A 17,249-nucleotide genomic window follows, 5' to 3' on the forward strand; every position below is an offset into this window, starting at 1 on the left:
AGCTAAGACACAGAAAATGTCTGAGTAAAGGACAGTTATTAATTAGCCACTTGGCTGCTGACTAACATCCAGAGTTGGGGAGGATTTGTTTCTCTGGCTGTGTGGAGCCTTTGAGGGAAGAAGCTGTGCTCAGAGTCAAGCCCACCACACCTCCCCCACCCTGGGATGGGTAGACTCTTGGGAATACCTGTATTAATGACGTCCGGGTTGGAGTCCAGGTAATTGGGCAGCGTGAGACCAAAGAACATGGAAAACCCAAGCACGAAGAGATTGCGGGAGGAGTTCATGTCCACGAACTGCAGGTTAGACAGCCCCACAGCGGTGATCATGCCTGAGGGCGCAAGAGAAGCGCTAGAGGCTCCTAAACCGCTGAGTGGGCTCCACTCAATGCGACCACGCTGCGTCCTCAAAAGCACGCGCAACACTCACCGAAAAGGGTGCAGAACATCCCCCCTAGAATGGGGTCAGGGAGCGAGGCGAAGAGAGCCGTGAACTTGCCAATGGTGCCTAGAACTAGCATGATGCCCGCACCATACTGCACCACGCGCCGGCTGCCCACCTGCCAGTGAGCCAGGAGTTGGGGCTAGACCCAGAGGACGAGGCTGGGGGGAGAGTTAGTTGCGCGCGAGGGGAGGAGTGTGGTAGGTGGGCGGGGCCTGTTACAAGAGCAGGGCACAGACGGGTCAGGGCAGGATTGGGAGGGGCCTCTCGAAGGCAGAGTGGGGCTAGGCCAAGGTAGGAGGTGTTTGGGGCAGGGCCTGCGGTACGTGAAATGGAGGCGGGTCTTTGGGTCGCTCTGGCTAAGCCGGGCACCTTGGTAATCCCCAGGACGCCAATGTTGGGACTGGATGAGGTGGACCCGTTGCCCGTGCCCAACAGCCCCGCGATAATGCAGCAGATGCCTTCGGTGAAGATACCCCTGTAAGGAAAGAGCAAGTGGGGGCCTTGATCCGTGCTCTATCCTGGCTTGCGTCCTCCCATTGCCCTGGCCAGAACTCTCACGTCTCTAGGACTGTGCGAGCTACAACAGTCCATAGTAGTCCCCTACTCCAGGCCAGAGGGGGTCTGGAAGCCAGGATCCCAGGTCTGAATGCTAGTCCCACTGTCCTGGCGCTTAATCCTTGGGTGATTCTGGACATCAATTTCCTCATCTGTAAGATGCGGACAATAGGAATACCTGTCTTACAGAGCCATTAATGGATTGCAAGAGAATGCACACCAAGGGCTAGACACATGGAAGGTTGTCAGTGACTAGTTTCTCTGAGCTTTGTTATCTCCTCAGCTATTCGAAACAGTAAGTGATGGGAGCATCCTCACTTCGTAAGTAAGGAGGACCAATCCTGGTGAGTTAGTGACTTGCCCAACTCCTTGTCCCCCTCCTCTGGGGTTCAACTCTGTCCCAATGTTTGCTTCCCAAGTGATCCTTGAGGGGATTAGACATTAAGGAGGGCAGGTGGGCATACCTGTTGATAGCGTGTACTGGAGGGGGTGGTGCACCAGCCAGGCGGGCACAAGCATAGTAATCCCCAATGGACTCAATGATGCCTGCTAACGTGGCACTAAACATTCCCAGGACAGCTGCTGCAGTCACAGTGGGAAGCCCCCACTGACCTGAAGCAACAGGGGGAAGGAGGATGGATGAAGTGAGTGTTCCTAGGTGGGTTAGGCAGTGGAACAGGCAGTACTTGGGTAGAGCAGATAGAGGGGTAAAAGGATCTCAGGCTGGGATGGGAGTTGTACAGTTGCAGGAGCTTATTTGGGATCACCTAGTCATAAAGCTGGAGTGAGGCTGTGTCGGAATACACCGGCACTCTGCCTGGAACACTTTAAATGTGCAGTTGATACTTATGTCATCAGATGGACTGGGGTCACCAGGGGCCACATTGATGGTCTCAGTTGGAGGCAGAGGGGCCTAGATGGGTTGCTCACAGGGATAAGGGATGCGGATCCAGGGAGCAATAGCCATGATGTCCCCTCGGGCATCTGTTCGTGCCTGGAAGCCATAGGCTGTGGGGTCTGAGGGCAGCACATCCGTCAGGGTCAGTACATAGCAGAGCAGCCACACGGTCATGATGGCTAGCACGATCTGAAGTGAGGGTGGGGTGAGGGGTGCACTGAGGGCCCAGGAGAGCTCAGTCCAGGCTAACCAGCTAAACTTAGCCCCATTCCCAGCCTGTGTCCCAGCCCTAGCTCAGACCCCAGCCCCATTCCTGGTTGGGGCCTCATCTTTGCCTCTAGCTCCCCTACTGCCCTGGCCCTTCCCCCCAACCTTGGCCCTGGACATAGGTCCAGCCCCTGCCTTAGTCCCAGCCCAAGCTGCCCATCAGCTACTCACGGGAAACATCTTGAAGATCTGCACACGGAAGAGAGTGAGGCCCTTGCCCCAGCGGTAGACAGGCAGCAGGAAGGTGAGGTTTCGCAGGTACTGGGAGAAAAGGATGATCAGGAGAATGGAGCTGGGGGCAGAAACACAAAGAGAAGATGGCTGGTAGGCTGTGCTGGGAGCAAGAGCCAAGGCTAAGGGGGCAGGCAGGACACGAGGAAAGTGAGGGACTGGGGCTGGGCAAGGATCAAGCCTGGTTCTCACTCACCAAGCTGAGATACCCCAGTGGGAGCCAGCTCGGTCGCCAGCAGCTTGGAAGACAGAGAGACCAATGAGGGAGACAGTGGGGGTGACTGTAAGAGGCCCGATGTAGCTGAGCAGGGCCCCAGGCAGCCCCATCAGCCCAATCACCACCTCCACCATACTGGACACCATGATTGCACCCTGGACCTGGAAAAGCAAGATCAGCTGTAAGTCACTATGTAGAGGCCATTACATCTATGTTAAAAAAAAAAAAGTTCCAAAGGACTTCCCTGGTGGCTCAGTAGTAAAGACTCTGCCTCCCAATGCAGGAGACACAGGTTCAATCCCTGGCCCAAGAAGATCCCACATCCCTTGGACCCGTGACCACAACTACTGAGCCTGTGCTCCAGAGCCTGGGTACCACAACTGCTGAGCCCACACGATGCAACTACTGAAGCCTGCCTGCCCTAGAGCCTGTTCTCTGCAGCAAGAAAAGCCACCCCGATGAGAAGCCCATGCACTGCAACGAAGACTAGCTCCCTCTCGCCGCAACTAGAGAAAAGCCCATGCAGCATCCGAGACCCAACACAGCCAAAATAAATAAATTAATTAAATAAAATTATAAAGAAAAAGTTCCTGGACCACATTCTCACTTCCCCCAATTCAGCAGTGGCCTTCCCTCTATCTAGCCCACACCCTCAAGTCCAGGTCTTTTCTACCCCACATGCAAACCCACCTCTCGTATCCTTGGGTGCCAAATATGTGAGGTATTCAGGGGCAGACTCCAGTTACCATAGATCTCCTCTGTGGGCAGAGATAGGAACACATACATGGACAGAGAGAAAGTAAAGATGCTGCCCTGAATGGACACGGGACAGTCCCAACCTTCAGGCTCCGGGGACTCCCCTTCCCAGTGCAGACCCCAGAAATGCACCCACCTTCTGAAGGGCATTTCCATCTCTCTAGGGCCAGGATGGCTTTCGCTGGAACCAGAAATGCAAAAGCACTGGCCTGGAACAGTGGCAGCCTGAAAGCAGAGGCACAGAGCCACAGGGACAGGATGGGAGTGGGGGAGGCAGGAACGAGACAAGGGAGACGGGGAGTGGGGGGTCGGCAGAGAGCAGCGCCGGGAGAATCCCAGGGACAGAGACACAGAGGAACAGGGGCCGGGGCAGAACAGAGGGAAGTCACCTCAGCCTCAGGCCAGACTCTGAGACATTTTGGGAGCATAAGAAAGAAAACAAATGGAGCCCCTGGCCCATAACCTGCTCCCTTTCCTTCTCAGCACCAGCTCCTGCACTGTGATGGGCCACGGGCATGGGAGTGGATAGCTCGGCTCCTGTGTGCAAGCTCCGCTCACAACCTTCCTTCCCACATACAACCATCCTTAGGCCACCCAGGCCTAGGACTATGCACAAGAGGCAGAGAGCCCCCAGGAGGACAGGCCATTGAAGAGGCCCACAAAGGCCCTGGAAGCAGGAGAGCAAGTGGTCCCAATTACCCAGAGTAAGGCTTAACAGAGGAGAGCCCAGCTAGGCACATTCCTCTTCCTTGAGGAACCCCCAGGGGTTCAGGGTGGGACCCCAACCTCCTGGCTCTAAGTCTGGCCTGAAAACCAAAGCAGCAGGTGGACACAAATAGCAGCTCTTTGTGTCCCACGAGAGTCCTCTGAGACTGCTCCTGCTGTGTGGGTCACTGCATGTGTGTCTGCAGGAACAGGGTCAGAGGTGCAGGTAGCACATGGGGCAGCTCACCGGATGCCCAGTGTGGTCTGGATGAGGGTGGTGATGCCCACACAGGTGAAGATGGTGCCAATGAGCTGGCTGACCATGTACTGGTCACGGCCCACACACAGCGCCTCAGCCAGCAGGAAGGGCACAGCAATGGTGCCACTGAAGCAGGTCAGGTAGTGCTAGGGGTGGGGGAGAGTTGGGGGAGAGCGTGAGAGACAGGGCACAGGGAGCCCACCAGGAAGCAGGGGGATCTCAGAGCCCTCACGTCTGCCTCAGTGGGCCTGAGCCCAGGCCACCCCTGCCAGGGAGCCCCCTTGGGACTGATACTTGCATAAGGGATTCCCACAGAGCGACTGCTCACCTCTCTGGGAGTCGTTAATCTGCCCTAAGTTACTCCCACAGCTCCTGTGGAGTGGGCCCTCCTCCTGTCACTCCCGCTCCCCCGGCGGGTGATGCGCCACCCCTTTCGGGCCCTATCAAGCCTCTTCACCATCGACTTGGCTTGGCAACAGTCACTGCTGCTGACCTTAAGTTTCTCTTCCTGTTACCCAGGACGAGACCTCATTGGCCAGGGAGGGGGCTGGGATCCTGGGGCGGGTGCAGGGTGGTCGGGGCGGGGGGTGCGCAGGGGGCAGGCCCTGGGAAGACGCCCACCTGGAAGCCCAGCAGGACGCACAGGTACCAGGGAGGCACATCTTCGATCTTGTACAACATGTCGAACTTGGGTTCTGTGGACAGGGACACTGGGGGGTCCCTCGTGGAGGTCCCTGCTGAGCCCAGGGACTCATGCTGGGGGCAGCATAGAGAAGAACTCAGCAGGGAGCGGTGACACCCAGAAAAGTCCATTCTGCTTCAGAATCAATCAGGTGCCCCGAGTGGCCTGACAGCTCCACAGATGGGGGCCCTTGCCCTCCCTCAAGCTTCACCCACCCAGCTCTCCCTTGGCCTGGCTACACCTGGCTACCACCTCACATTGCCTTGTGCAGGAACAAGTCCACTATGCTAGCTCCTGGAGCCCCCGGAACCTGGGCCTTCTAGCCAAGGGAATGGGCCCGTAAGTCAGAAGCCTAGAGGTACCCCAGGAAGAGGCCAAGAGGGCTGAAGACCGTGACAGACCCTCTTGGACCCACTCTGGTCCCACCAGTGCCCCGGTCCTTGGAGTGTCCACTAGTGGGGTGGTAGGCTGGGCCCCTGTTGGTTCCAAGCTGGAGTCAGCCAGTCCCAAAGCAGAAATCTCCTTCACCCCCACTGCCACCCCCACCCCCTCCCCCAGTTGCCACATTCCACCTGGGACAGTCACTCTTGATCCAGTTCATCAGAACTTTTCTCTCTGCCCTCCCAGGGAGCAGGCTTGCACAGGGCCCCACCCCCCACCTCCCCCCCCCCACACCTCCACCCCCACCCCCACTCATCCCCCAGCACCTGTGTCTGGCCCTCAGCATCCTCCCGGGCCCTCATCTTTGGGGCACAGGTTTGAGCTGTTCCTGAGGAGAAGGAGGGATGGCTTTAAGAAGGCCAGGGAGGACTTTACTCCACATATCAGACATTGTTTGAAGTAAATCTGTAACCAGATCTCTAGCGCTGATTGCGAAAGGAGGGCCCAGCCTGAGGTAACGTATTAACTCTGGCTGTAGTGGAAAAGGCCGCCCAAGCCTCTGCCACATGTACCTCCAGAGCACTCCCTTGCTTGCCCACAACCTGAGCCTGGGCGCGGGCCATGAGTTTTCCAACAGAGGGCCAGGGTGAGGAGTGGACGACCTTGGAAGGGTACCAGGCCCTGGGTGAGGTGAGGAGAAAGGGAGTGAACCTGGGCACATATGATGTCACACTCTGAATCAGGCTTTTCCCTACTTATTAATAAAAAGTTAATCATTATCATCATCATAACCCATCTTGTTATTGAGGAACAACTGTGTGCCAAGCAACATCCTTGTATTGTCAAGTCTAACCCCAGGTTCTGGGTGCTATTAACCTGTTTTACAGCTGATGAAACAGATTTAGGAGATGTGATCTGACCAAGGCCACATGGGTCGCAAGGTTTTAGAAAACCATTCTAAAAATTAGGTTTGCCTGAATGCCTAAACCCACCGTGTTTATTTCTACATTAAATGTCATAAAGGGCTGCCCTCCCCACCACTACCGCTCAGGGTCCCTGAGGCAAAATCAGAAATGGGCCCAAGGAGCTGCCGGGGCTAGCTAGTCCGGTCTTGCCTGTCCTCTGTGTTAGGGACAAGGATTCCTTTCCTTCCCTCCCAACCAGGACCAGCTGTGTGCTCTGTGGGACCCAGTGCAAAATGAAAACCTGGGACCCTCTGTTCCAAAAGTGTTATAAACAGCAACAGCAGAGCATTAAACCAAGTCGGGGGACTTTTCTAAGCATCAGGCCCTGTGGGACGGCCACACAGCCCCTGAAGCAGCCCTGGGCCGGACCATCTTCCCCTCCTAGGGGTTGGGGAAAGCCTAGGGGTTGAGACTCTTGGCTGGTGGGCTCTAAGTCCCAGGTCCCAGTTTCAGCTCCCTTCTGTGCCTTCCCAGCCCCCTTAGGGTCCACCTACTTCTGAGTCGCTGTGCCCACGGCCAGGCCCTGCCCCGAGGGCTCCCAGGCAGCACCGCTGTCCAGCTGGGTAGCAGCTTCATGTCACAATCCTGAATCCAAAGGCCTGTCCAGCCTCCAGCCCGTTGCTCTGCCTGCCTGTCCTCTCCTCTCCCTTCTTGGCTACTGCTCCCAGGTTCCTAAAGTTGTCTGACCAGTTCAAAGCCTGTACTCCTCAGCACTTTCCTCCCCACCCTCTTTCCCTCGGTACTCCCTAGGGGGCTGGAGAGACAGCCCCACCCTTTCCACACACTGTCCTTTGGTCATTCAAGTCAACCCAAACCACATACCACACACACAGAGACAAGGCCGGCAAGCTGCACATGATCTCAGATACACAATTGCACAAACACACCCAGAGTCTGATGCAAAGTCTAAGTCACTCCACAAACACAGGACCACGCAGGTCCACATCACGGCTCCCAGCTCCACACCTGTTACTTCTGACGCCTCAGCCAATGCCTTGGACCCTGGCTCTCCTTGGGCTTCAGGGTTCTCTCCTGAGGGCCAGGGGAGGGGCCTCAGACAGGTGGAGAACAGGTGATGGAACACAGAGCGCTGGGCTGTAGGGCAGCTCAGGGAAGCCACAGTGGTCAGGGCCTGCCCGGGACACCCCCATTACTCCAGCACTATCCTTCCCCCACCCCCTAAATGTGAATTCTCTCCCAGCCCTGCCACTTCGCCTAGGACTCTGCCTGAGTCTTTTTTGTTGTCTGAGCCAAGGTGTCAACAGAGTATTACAGTGTTTGTTCTGTCCACCTCCCAGAGATACAAAGGAAACTGCAAGCTTGAGCATCACTGACCCCAGATATCCAGACTCAGGTGCAACCCAGGTGGAGCTCTTTTCTCTGCTGCTAAATAAAGGGCCACAGGTGAGAAGAATTTCTGGGGAGAGCAGGATGTAGAGCCAAGATCCAGAATACAGCCTGTTCTGGGAACCCTGCCCTGCCCTGCCCTGTCCCAGGGCCCAGGCATGCCAGCTGGGTCAAAAGCATAGTCTAGAAAGTGAGCAGCCGCTGGGCGTAGACCCAGGGAGACTAGTGTTCTGGGAGGGGCACAGAGATTGCAGTGGCTGTGGTGGGCGTGTCCGCAGGTGACGTGCTTATGGAGTTTTCCTTGGGTTTCATTTTCTCTCGTGAGGGATCTGGGGTTCCAAACGTGCTGATAACTGATTTCATGTGCCTTCGACAGCTCACACACATTTTCAACCATGATAGATCTCTTACCTCTGGGAAACTGTGGGGCTTGTCCCTGGCCTTCTCCAGCAGAAACACCAATGTTTATCCTCCCAGCCCCCCAAGAATCTTTTGCCGAGAGAAGGAATTGAGGTCACTCGTTTTATTTGAGTCCAGAGGGAAAGGCCCTGGCCACATCCCAGGCCCCCGAGGCTGGAGGAGGGAGGGAGCGAGGCCTCCCTGCACCCGCCCTCCAGGCCGCCTGCAGAAAGGAGGAAGGCAGATCAAGAAGGAGGCCAGCTCTCTTCAGGGGCTGACCGGGAAGGAGGAGTTGGACTAGAGCTCTGTTCTTGCGTCTGGAGCCTTCTCCGAACAGGCCCCCCTGGGGCCTCCACACAGCAGCGCCTCCAGGGTCCCTCGACCTTGTTGGTGGGCTTCATAGATCTGGTCTTCTCCAAACTCCCCCAGGTAGTGAAAGCAGGTCTTGGAGAGCCTAGAGGAACCCAGCAGGAGCCTCAGACTCTGCCCTGCCTACAATGGGCAGATCAAGGCTGCAAGGGCTCCACCCCACTCCAGCCCTCCAGTCATCACCTGGTGGGCCACAGTCCGTCCATGATCACCACCATGATGCTCGGCTGTGCCCCTGTGCTAAGTCCCGGGCCCATGAGACGTTTCACCTGGTCCACTTCTCCAACTCCATAGCTGGAGGCAGAGGGAGGAGAGGGAGACAGCATCAGTGGAGCCTGTATCTACCCGAAGCGGGGCACATGGGACATCTACCAAGTTTAGTGCCCAGATTCTGGTCCTCTCTGCTGAAAAACTGAAGACCAGAAAGGGGAAGCCCCTGGCCCAAAGTCACACAATACCCTTATCCCCTGGTCACCCACTCTTCTGCTTGCTCCCAGCTCCAGAGTTCAGCCTCTGTCCCAACTAGCCCTACCCTTGGGCTGGAGACCTTGTGGAGTGTGTATGGTGTGATTGGGAGGATGGGGACCCCCCACTCATGAGCCTGCCCCTGGAGAAGTGAGGCAGGGGCCAGATTTTCCAACTCACCCCTGCCACGTCTGCGAGCAGCTCTGGTCCAGGACGTCTGTGTATACTGACTCACTCAGCTCATGACGGCCCCCAGAGTCCAGTGGGAGAAGCTTGGCCTCAGCTTTTGTCAGATGTTGCCACATCTGGAACAAGGAGGGGTTCAGAACCAGGGCTTCAAAACTACTCAGTGCGGAAGGAGGGGCGGGGAAAGCAGCAGCCTGAGTCTCAGAGGAAGAACGAGGCAACGGAACCTTTTGAGCAGGAAGCACCTGTGAGGCTGACTTCGTGGCCCTCCCCCAGGTCCAGAGAGCTGGAAACGCACCAGCTGAGGCAGGACAGCCTTGGGATGAGTTGGTTGGGTGGGCAAAGCTGAGCTGGCCTGGGCACTGGGGACCCTCCTGCAGGGCACACCTGCCCACCATCACCACATGCAATGTAAAACCACAAGAACAAGGAAAGAAAATAAAACCACTCAGTCATCAGTGACACATGTACTCATAGCACTTACACACTCACACATACACTCATGCAAGTACTCAGACACACTTGACAGGTTTGTATGTGAACTCAAGACACCCGCACATGCTCATGGGCTCACAGACTCGACAAATATGCACACGTGCACAAACCCACATGCTCCCCAGGCATGCTTTGGGAAGGAGTCCGGACTTCAGGATCGGCCTGGAAAGGGAGAAGACTGAGAGGACTAGCTAGGGACTCCCTCACGTCCCAGAGATGGCCTGTCTGCTCTTTGCTGGGCAGACAGATAAACTGAGGCACAGAGGTTCTGGTGAGGTGAAGATGGCAATAACATGGAAGGCTGAGTCTAGCTTGATGCCTAGGGGTGGGCTTGGGGATCAAAGGCCAGTGGTGGAACCTGAGGCAGACAGAAGGGTCTGGCTTGAGAAGGGGCCTTCGTAGGGGCAGAACTGCTGGGGGCGGGGGGACTCACCTGGTAGGCCACCGCCCTGCAGGCATCACATCGCAGGTGAGTTGGCATGTGAGTTGAGAACTTTTCTTCATCGTCTAGCTCAGGGGCAGTGGCAGTGAGTGAGGCCTTGTCTCCGAGGCCCCCTGGGATGGCCCAGGCCCCAAGCAGCGGCAGCAGTAGCAGCAGTGACAGCCTCATGGCCGGTGGAGCTGACTCAGTGAGCAAGGGCTGTGGTTGGGGTGCAGGTGTGTGGGTGCATCTGTGTGTGTGTGTAGTGGGGGCTGCTTCAGAACACCTGGCCCAGACCAATGGGGAACTGACACTTCACCCCTCCCATTCTCTCCCTTCCCCCAGGGCCCTGGAGACTCCACGTGTGGATCTTCTCTCGTGGGACCCTGGCTCCAGCCAATGAGGCAAGGAGAGGGGCTGGGCCTGGGCAAAGACACATGGGAGCTGATACCTCTCTTGACCTGGGACAGGCTACATGGCAGGCACTGTGCTAAGCTCCTTGGGGGAGGAGATGACTGGTTATGTCTTAAATCTACCCCAAAGAACACAAAGGTTTAGAGAAAAGTGACAAATTCAAGGCCACACAGCTAGAAGGGCTATGCTGAGACTGGAACCCAAGCCTGGTTGCTCCCCAAGGCCCACTGACCACTCAGCTGCCAGAAGAAATGAGGTCACAGGTGTGATTGCCAGCCTAGGGCTCCCTCCTTGAGAGGCAGGTTTGCTGAAGGAGGGACGCCACAGTGTATGAAAGACACATGTGATACTCTCCCTCAAGCCACACCCAGGCATGGAAGGCATTGTAGGGGGTGTTAAGGGGCCGCAGCAGGAAATCAGACACTTCACGCCAGTTGTTCCAGCCATTGGGGCCATTGGGTTTATTGCACATCACGATGAAGTGAAGGGCCCAGGAGTGGCCCAGGGCCCTCCTTGGCATCGGCATCTCTGGCCACAGAAAGATGTCCAGGTTATTCTGACTCATAGTTCTCTGTTTCCAATTCAAGGCGAGGGGGGCAGTGACTCCAAGAGATCCAGGTCCACCAGAGGCCTGGAATTTAAGAAAGGCATTGATCTCCATCCCTAACACTGCTTCTAATGGTAACTGTTCTTCTGCAAACACATCACACCATGTATCAGTCCAGCACTGAGTGAAGCCCAGTCACTTCACTCAGTACTCTACACAGACCCCCCACGAAGAGCACCTCCTACTCTGTGCGTCCCCCCTCTGCTCTCCTGGAATCTCAAGGCAACTGGAACACCCTCTGTGGGGCCTGTCCCTTCCTATGCTGTGACCAGCCTGCAGAGCCAGCCCCTCTCTAGGCATGGTTGCCACATCTGTTACCAGGCAAGTGGAACCAGTTGAGAGCGCCACACAGGGGCATCCCTTCTTTCACCAGCCCTAACCCACTGTCCACCCCATCCAGAAAGGTCAAGAGTTTCCTCTGGGACCTCAGCTCAACCATCCTCTCTGCTTTTAAGTCTTTCCCAATGACCCACTAATCTGTTCCTCCCCCCTTGGTGGGAACAGCCAGAACCCCCACTTATAACCCCAGAATGAGCCAGTTCAGTTCTGAGGGCTTAGACAAGCCAAGTCAGAGGCTGGAGTTGAGGGGAGAAAGAGGGGCAGTACTCCCAGCTGCAGACTACAGTCACCTCCCACCTTCTCCCCAGTCCCCACTCCCCCCAAGTCCCAGGCTGACCCTCCACAGCCCCTCACATACTACTTCCCTGACCTACCTCCACCTCCTGTCCCCGTAGCTCCCTTTCTCAGATAATCCTCGCCTAGGGCCTGCTCCAGCCACTTTTCCCCACAGCCTCCCAGGCCAAGACTCAGATCCCCTTCCAAAGAATAATGGACTTGGTACCAGTGTCCTCCTTCATCCCATCATTGCTCACTAGCCTGCTCCACCTCAGCTGGGTCCACCTTCAGGGAGAGACAGACATCTCCCTACCTCTAGGGGCAGCCCCTTCCTTGCAGCTCCCATTTCCTGCTCTCCCTGAGAAACCCCATCATCCCCTCAGGTCGGTTCCTGGGGCCATGTCATGGGATTTTTCACACTGCCAACTAAAAACTGTCACTTGTCACCTGCCTCTACAAGGATGAAATCACTAGCCACTGCAATCGCTGACCTTCAACCCACCCTGAAAGTTCAGGGCAGAGATCAGGAATGAGGCCCTCTGTGCTCCGGGAGAAACTGGCAGAATAGGCCTTTAGATACTTATTTTCAGGAGAAGTTTTTATGAGCCCAATTTTTTGCATCTTCTCATATCTAGAAAAGCAATAAAATAGACATCTGCTCCTTGTGACTAGCAGCAATCTTCTTCCAAAATGAGTGCTTGATTGCACTATCCTCCTTCACCAAAATCACATATATACTGACCTACTCCCACATAGACAAGCTATGTGAGAGGTTGTCTCCCAGGCTTATAGTTTTCATTTTGCCCCAAGTAACACTTAACTCACAAATCTCATGTTGTGCATTTTTTTCAGCCCACAACACACACACACCTACACACCCCAACACACCACACTCTGGGAGTTGGGGAAAGGGTATAGGATTTTCCTGGGGGAGGAAACAGGCAGCCATTTCCTGAGCTCCAGCTCCATTAGCCCCCCAACCCCACCCCAACGTGTCTCAGATAATCTGAGGGTAACTTCCGGTCTGGGAAAAAAAAAAAACAACGGCATGAGATGGGTAAAAGGAAGAGATGATTGAAGGAGAAGAGGGTGAAGGACTGGATGCCAGAACCTTTAAGACCATCAATAGGCCCCAACATCAAGCGGATCAGGCCCTGGAGCCTCACACCGGGAACAAGGAGCCCTTGTTGGGCTGCGAGGGACCCAAGCTGGAGGGTGGAGTACAGAGAAGAAGAGGAGGTGCGGGGCTGGGTGTCCCGCTCACTGGCAGGTAGTACATCCCGTCCAGGGGCCCCGCCTCGGAAGACCAGGGTAGCTGCGGGCCGCTGAAGGCCGGCGGGCCGGGGGATGGTGGCAGTGAGAGGCCAGGAAGAGGCCCATAGGCTGGCGGGTAGAGGCCGGGGCCCAGGGCCAGCGGGGTGTAGACGCGGCGGGGTGGCACCGAGGGCGAGGGTGGCAGCAGCACCTCCACGTACTGCCCGCTCTCGGGGTCGAAGAGCAGCAGCAGCCGAGGCTGCCTCGGCGCCTCCACAAAGTAGTAGCGGCCGCTTTCGGGATCCACCAGGACCTTCCCCGGGTTTGCGGCCCCCGGCGGCCTACGCGCCCCCTGGGAGGAACCGTCCGCGGACCGGTCCAGCGGAGGTGCCGAGGCAGCGCGGGGCTGGGCCCGGGCCGTTCTACGAGCCGACGCCTGGGGCTCCCGCGGGAGGGGCGACTGGACCGCCACCGCGGGCTCAGGGACCTTAGGGGGCGTCTCCAGTTTGGATTCTATTCCAGAGCTCGAGCTAGGGTGAGCCTGCGGGGAGCTGGGGCGAGCCTGCGGGGAGCTGGGGCGGGGCGGTCCGGGAGGTTGGGTCTCCGCCGGCCGTATGGGCGACTGCTGGGGTGAGGTGCGAGCGCCGCCTAGAGGGCTGGTCCGACCCTTGTCGTCCGGGACCAAGCGCTGGGCCTCTGCATCCCGGTTCTTTCCTCCAGGACCGTGCACCGCGACTCCCCGGGTTCTCTCAGGCCGGCGGCCCAAGGCCAGGGCACCAGGCAAGCGGATCTCAGTGCGCGCGAAGGGTTTCGCCGTGTTGTTCTCTGCCCTCCGCCGCAGGACCCCGTTGGACTGCGTAACGTCCCGGGTGACTGTGTCTGGGGTTGGCTCTGGGCCTTCGTAGGGGTGTGACACGACCGGCAGAAAGTCCTTGAGAAAAATGGAAGTGTAGTGAGACGGGGCGGGGGGCCCCAGCGCCTGAAGCTCTTGTGTCTTGGATGCGCTGCCTTCTTCCCCGCGGGGTTCTGCAGGAGGGGCGGGGAGCCCTGAGTCTGGGGTGCTTGCCGGAAAGCTCGGCGCGTACGTGGTCTTCACCATCTTGCGTACGTCGCGGGGCCGCGGAATGGCCACGCGCGGGCGCCCCGAGGCCGCTTCTCCAGAGCCCACAGCTTCAGGGCGCGCATCGGCATCCAGGGTGCGGCTGAGAGGCAGCTGGGTTGCAGTCACCTCTGGCGACAGCTGGTTACCTCGGAAGGCAAGATCCGGCATCTCCCGCGTGGATGGACTTTGAACCTCTGTTAGCTTTGGAGTCCCTGGTGCAGACGGCGTGGGCGGCACCAGTTCCTCTTGGGCCTCGCCATTCATAGCTACCCGCGTAGGCACTACCGATGAGCTCTGCACTGTGGAGTTCCACGTCTCCTGGGGCGATGGGCTCCACGTTCCAATAGTACGATCTGGAGTCTCCCACGAGGGCAAGGTCGGCGGGGACGGGCTCCTACTTCCCTCAACTGCATCCCCAACTGCCGGATGCGGCACCTCCCACGAGGAGGGAGCTTCGGGGGATGGGCTTCTTGCCCTGGCAACACCCCGATTCCACTGGGAAAGGGTCGGAGGGGAAGGGCTCTTTTTGCTGACAGTTTCCGTGACAGCAGCATCCTGATTGTCCCATGTGGAGGATGCCTCGGGGAGCGATGGGCTACTCACCTTCCGAATAGTTCGATTCCAGGGGGACAGGTTCTGGGGGGAGGTGCAGTGAGGACCCCGCACGGTCCCATTTGGGGCTTGCCACGGCGGGGATGGGCTCCTCCGTCTCACAGCCTTACTCGAAACTTCCCAGGGGGGCCTAGACTGGAAAGGCGGACCCTGTGCCCTCAGGACGGTTTGATCCGGAGTATCTCGCGGGAAACGAGCCTTCGGTTCTTTTTGGTGCACCTCCTCGGTCTTCTCCCCTGACTTCAGGAAGATGCTGGAACTAACTGGACCCAGCGGCTCGGTCCCGGGCACGGGCTTGTCGCGCCGAATTGCGCGCTCCCGGAGGCTTGGCCACGGTCTTGGGGCCCTGGCTGGGGCTGAACTATAGTTCACCCGAGGCGGCAGAGACTTGGCTTCCTCCAGGGCCACCCGAGTACTGCGGGGCGTTTCCGGGGTCGCAGGCTCCGGCGGCACCGTGGGTCCAAAGATGGCGTTGCTTGGGGCAGGGGGCGCCGGGCTCAGTTTTCTGGCTAGTGCCGTCTGCACGAGGTCCGCGGCAGCGTGCAGGCGGCTCAGAGACTCATCCAGGGAGCCGGTGCGCAGGAGCAGTCGAGGGCGCGGCGCATTGGCCTCCCGCGGGGGACTCCGGGGCCGAGGGCGCAGCTCGATCTGACGTTTGGGCACCGTCCGGGGCCTGGCAGGCGCGGTACGCTCCTCCAGCGCCACCTCCACACACTCGAACTGCGATGGGGTGGCAGGACTCGCCGCGCGGGGCCGCAGCTCCAGGTAAGTGGCCCAGCGGGAGCCACCGTCGGGGACCTGGGGCTGCGGTTCGGCAGGGATGGGAGACGCGGACCCAGCCGGAGAGAGGCTGCGGAAGGCCCGCGTCGTGAGCTGTTGCACTTCTCTATCCTCTGCGTCGGAGCGGCTGAATAGGGGCCCAGCGCCGAAGATGACTTCCATCTCCCCCGACGGCAGCATGCGCAGCTGGGGCTGGGGTAGTCGCGGGCCGGAGGCCGGGCCTCGCGGGAAACCCGAGCCGGGCAGTAGCTGCTGGCGGCTATTCTGGGCGCTGACGGACAGGCGAGGCTGCACGCCCGCCCCCAGCGCAGGGGCCACCCTGGGCCAATTCGCCCGGCCCTCTGCGTCCGGCCCAACGTCCGGGGGCTCTGGAGAACCCGGAGCAGTGTGGTAGGAGCCTGACGAACCGGACGAGTCCTGGCGCCGAGCGGGGGCCTCAGGCAGCCGCCCGGGGAACCCAGGCAGGGCTGGCTGGACGAGCGCGGTCAGCATGCTGGGGCCGGACGCTGCGCACTACCTCCCTCGCATTCGCCTTCGCTGGTGCCGCGGACGCCCGCATTGTCCCCGCCCCGCCCGCGGGTGTCGTGGGGGTCACCGCGCCTTAAAGCGGCCGCGTCCGCTCCTAAGACAGCGGCATAGGCAGCCAGAGGGCCCTGGGCCCTACCCTCCTAGATCCCTTCTCAGAACCGGAGAGCCTAGGGTGACATTCCAGGATTTGGTTTGGAAGGTGAGCGGAGGGCAAACATCCAACTTGGACCCAGGAGCCAGGCCCAACTCCACTCGTCCATCCCAGGTGAGGGAACTGAGGCTGAGCAGGGACCTGCTTGACATCAAGTATCCTGTGTGGGTCAGTGTGTGAGCCAGACCAGACAACCCGGGTCTGGTAATTTCATCTGTCAACTCCCCAGGTCTTCCCACCACTGCAGCGCACCCCTCCTCTCTGGCCCTCACAAAGCCTGCCCCAGCCAGAGCTCATAAGGGAGCATGCATCATCTTCTGTGACCATCACCACAACCTGCCCCATATCTTTGATAGAGGAGCATCACATGGAGGCTCCCCCAACTCCGAAAGTTGTACTGGGGCCTCAGAAAACATGTCCCTGGCTAGACCCACTGCTTTTGTGGAAACCTAGGCTGGAGGGGACAGTGCTAGCTTTTCAGGTTGTCAGAACAAGGCCCAGATGCTAATACGGCATCTTTTAGGAACATTTAGGGTAGCTGTGGTCCCTTCTCTAAAGGCCTGTGGTAAGAATAGCTCTGTGCTCCCCCAGGCACTCACAATGCCCTCATTCCAGGCCCCATCACTTCAGGACCTGTCCTGGGGACAACTGCTGATGGGGAAGCAGCTACCACCTGTTACTATCCTGGGACGATGACAATGGGCACCACTTGCCCTTAAACTTCTGGCTTCAAGGTCCTGCTATGACTCAGGCCCCAGCTGGCCCTTACGCACTCAGCCTCACACTGACCCACGCAAGGCCAGACCTGACCATTGACTCTGCCTCCCCTAAGTGCGTTTCCTGCCTGGGTGTGTTCCCTTGGTCACCTAGGGCACATTAGTGACGGCTTCTGAGAGGACCAAGCCTGGCCATCACACTCAGCTCTGTATATGCAACTCGAGCAAGTCATAACCCCTCCACAGACTGTTATCCCACCTTAAAAACAGACATAGAAGGGGGGAAAAAAAAACCAAAAACACACCACCACCATAGTAGTCTTTTCCTCTTCCTCCATTTGTGCACATAAGCTTCTGTTCGGGAGATGTGTAAGAAGATGCAAAGGTGATTCACAGGTATAACATTCTTGTTATGTGATGGAAACCGA

At 58.1% G+C, this 17,249-nt stretch overlaps 3 protein-coding genes across 4 annotated transcripts in view; all 3 read right to left on the bottom strand.

The window, feature by feature from the left end:
* SLC23A1 (solute carrier family 23 member 1) overlaps nucleotides 1-5,843 on the bottom strand; it is an 11,569-nt gene extending 5,726 nt beyond the window's left edge. The window contains exons 1-12 of one of the 2 annotated variants that reach the window (XM_020908417.2): nucleotides 5,722-5,842; nucleotides 4,954-5,088; nucleotides 4,321-4,478; nucleotides 3,505-3,593; nucleotides 3,303-3,370; nucleotides 2,592-2,773; nucleotides 2,336-2,456; nucleotides 1,930-2,086; nucleotides 1,464-1,611; nucleotides 814-919; nucleotides 430-559; nucleotides 188-331 (exon numbers count right to left, since the gene is read on the bottom strand). In XM_020908417.2, the coding sequence (XP_020764076.2) occupies nucleotides 188-331; nucleotides 430-559; nucleotides 814-919; nucleotides 1,464-1,611; nucleotides 1,930-2,086; nucleotides 2,336-2,456; nucleotides 2,592-2,773; nucleotides 3,303-3,370; nucleotides 3,505-3,593; nucleotides 4,321-4,478; nucleotides 4,954-5,088; nucleotides 5,722-5,757 (1,474 nt within the window). In that variant the 5' untranslated portion in view covers nucleotides 5,758-5,842. Of the gene's footprint in view, nucleotides 1-187; nucleotides 332-429; nucleotides 560-813; nucleotides 920-1,463; nucleotides 1,612-1,929; nucleotides 2,087-2,335; nucleotides 2,457-2,591; nucleotides 2,774-3,302; nucleotides 3,371-3,504; nucleotides 3,594-4,320; nucleotides 4,479-4,953; nucleotides 5,089-5,721 lie in introns of both variants that reach the window. The other variant, XM_070465450.1, reaches the window with a different exon arrangement.
* Nucleotides 5,844-8,215: 2,372 nt separating this feature from the next.
* Nucleotides 8,216-10,317, bottom strand: MZB1 (marginal zone B and B1 cell specific protein). Its single transcript, XM_020908451.2, has 4 exons — nucleotides 10,055-10,317; nucleotides 9,121-9,245; nucleotides 8,659-8,769; nucleotides 8,216-8,560 (listed from the first exon to the last, which is right to left on the bottom strand). Exons 1-4 carry the CDS (start codon nucleotides 10,229-10,231, stop codon nucleotides 8,404-8,406), a joined length of 570 nt encoding a protein of 189 aa, XP_020764110.1. The 5' UTR covers nucleotides 10,232-10,317; the 3' UTR covers nucleotides 8,216-8,403.
* A 569-nt stretch (nucleotides 10,318-10,886) lies between these two features.
* Nucleotides 10,887-17,243, bottom strand: PROB1 (proline rich basic protein 1). The gene has a single exon (XM_020908419.2). It carries the CDS (start codon nucleotides 15,916-15,918, stop codon nucleotides 12,841-12,843), a length of 3,078 nt encoding a protein of 1,025 aa, XP_020764078.2. The 5' UTR covers nucleotides 15,919-17,243; the 3' UTR covers nucleotides 10,887-12,840.
* Nucleotides 17,244-17,249: the final 6 nt, after the last annotated feature.

Source organism: Odocoileus virginianus, chromosome 3 (assembly GCF_023699985.2).
Source record: "Odocoileus virginianus isolate 20LAN1187 ecotype Illinois chromosome 3, Ovbor_1.2, whole genome shotgun sequence".
Taxonomy (NCBI): domain Eukaryota; kingdom Metazoa; phylum Chordata; class Mammalia; order Artiodactyla; family Cervidae; genus Odocoileus; species Odocoileus virginianus.

Bases quoted from the DNA above. Each gene is read 5' to 3' on its own strand.
- MZB1 (XM_020908451.2), bottom strand. From the start codon at position 10,231: ATGAGGCTGTCACTGCTGCTACTGCTGCCGCTGCTTGGGGCCTGGGCC. The intron at 8,770-9,120 runs GTGAGTTGGAAA...CTCTGCCTCCAG, and splicing joins TGCTCGCAGACGTGGCAGGG to CTATGGAGTTGGAGAAGTGG. The intron at 8,561-8,658 runs GTGATGACTGGA...GGGTTCCTCTAG, and splicing joins GACGGACTGTGGCCCACCAG to GCTCTCCAAGACCTGCTTTC.
- PROB1 (XM_020908419.2), bottom strand. From the start codon at position 15,918: ATGCTGACCGCGCTCGTCCAGCCAGCCCTGCCTGGGTTCCCCGGGCGG.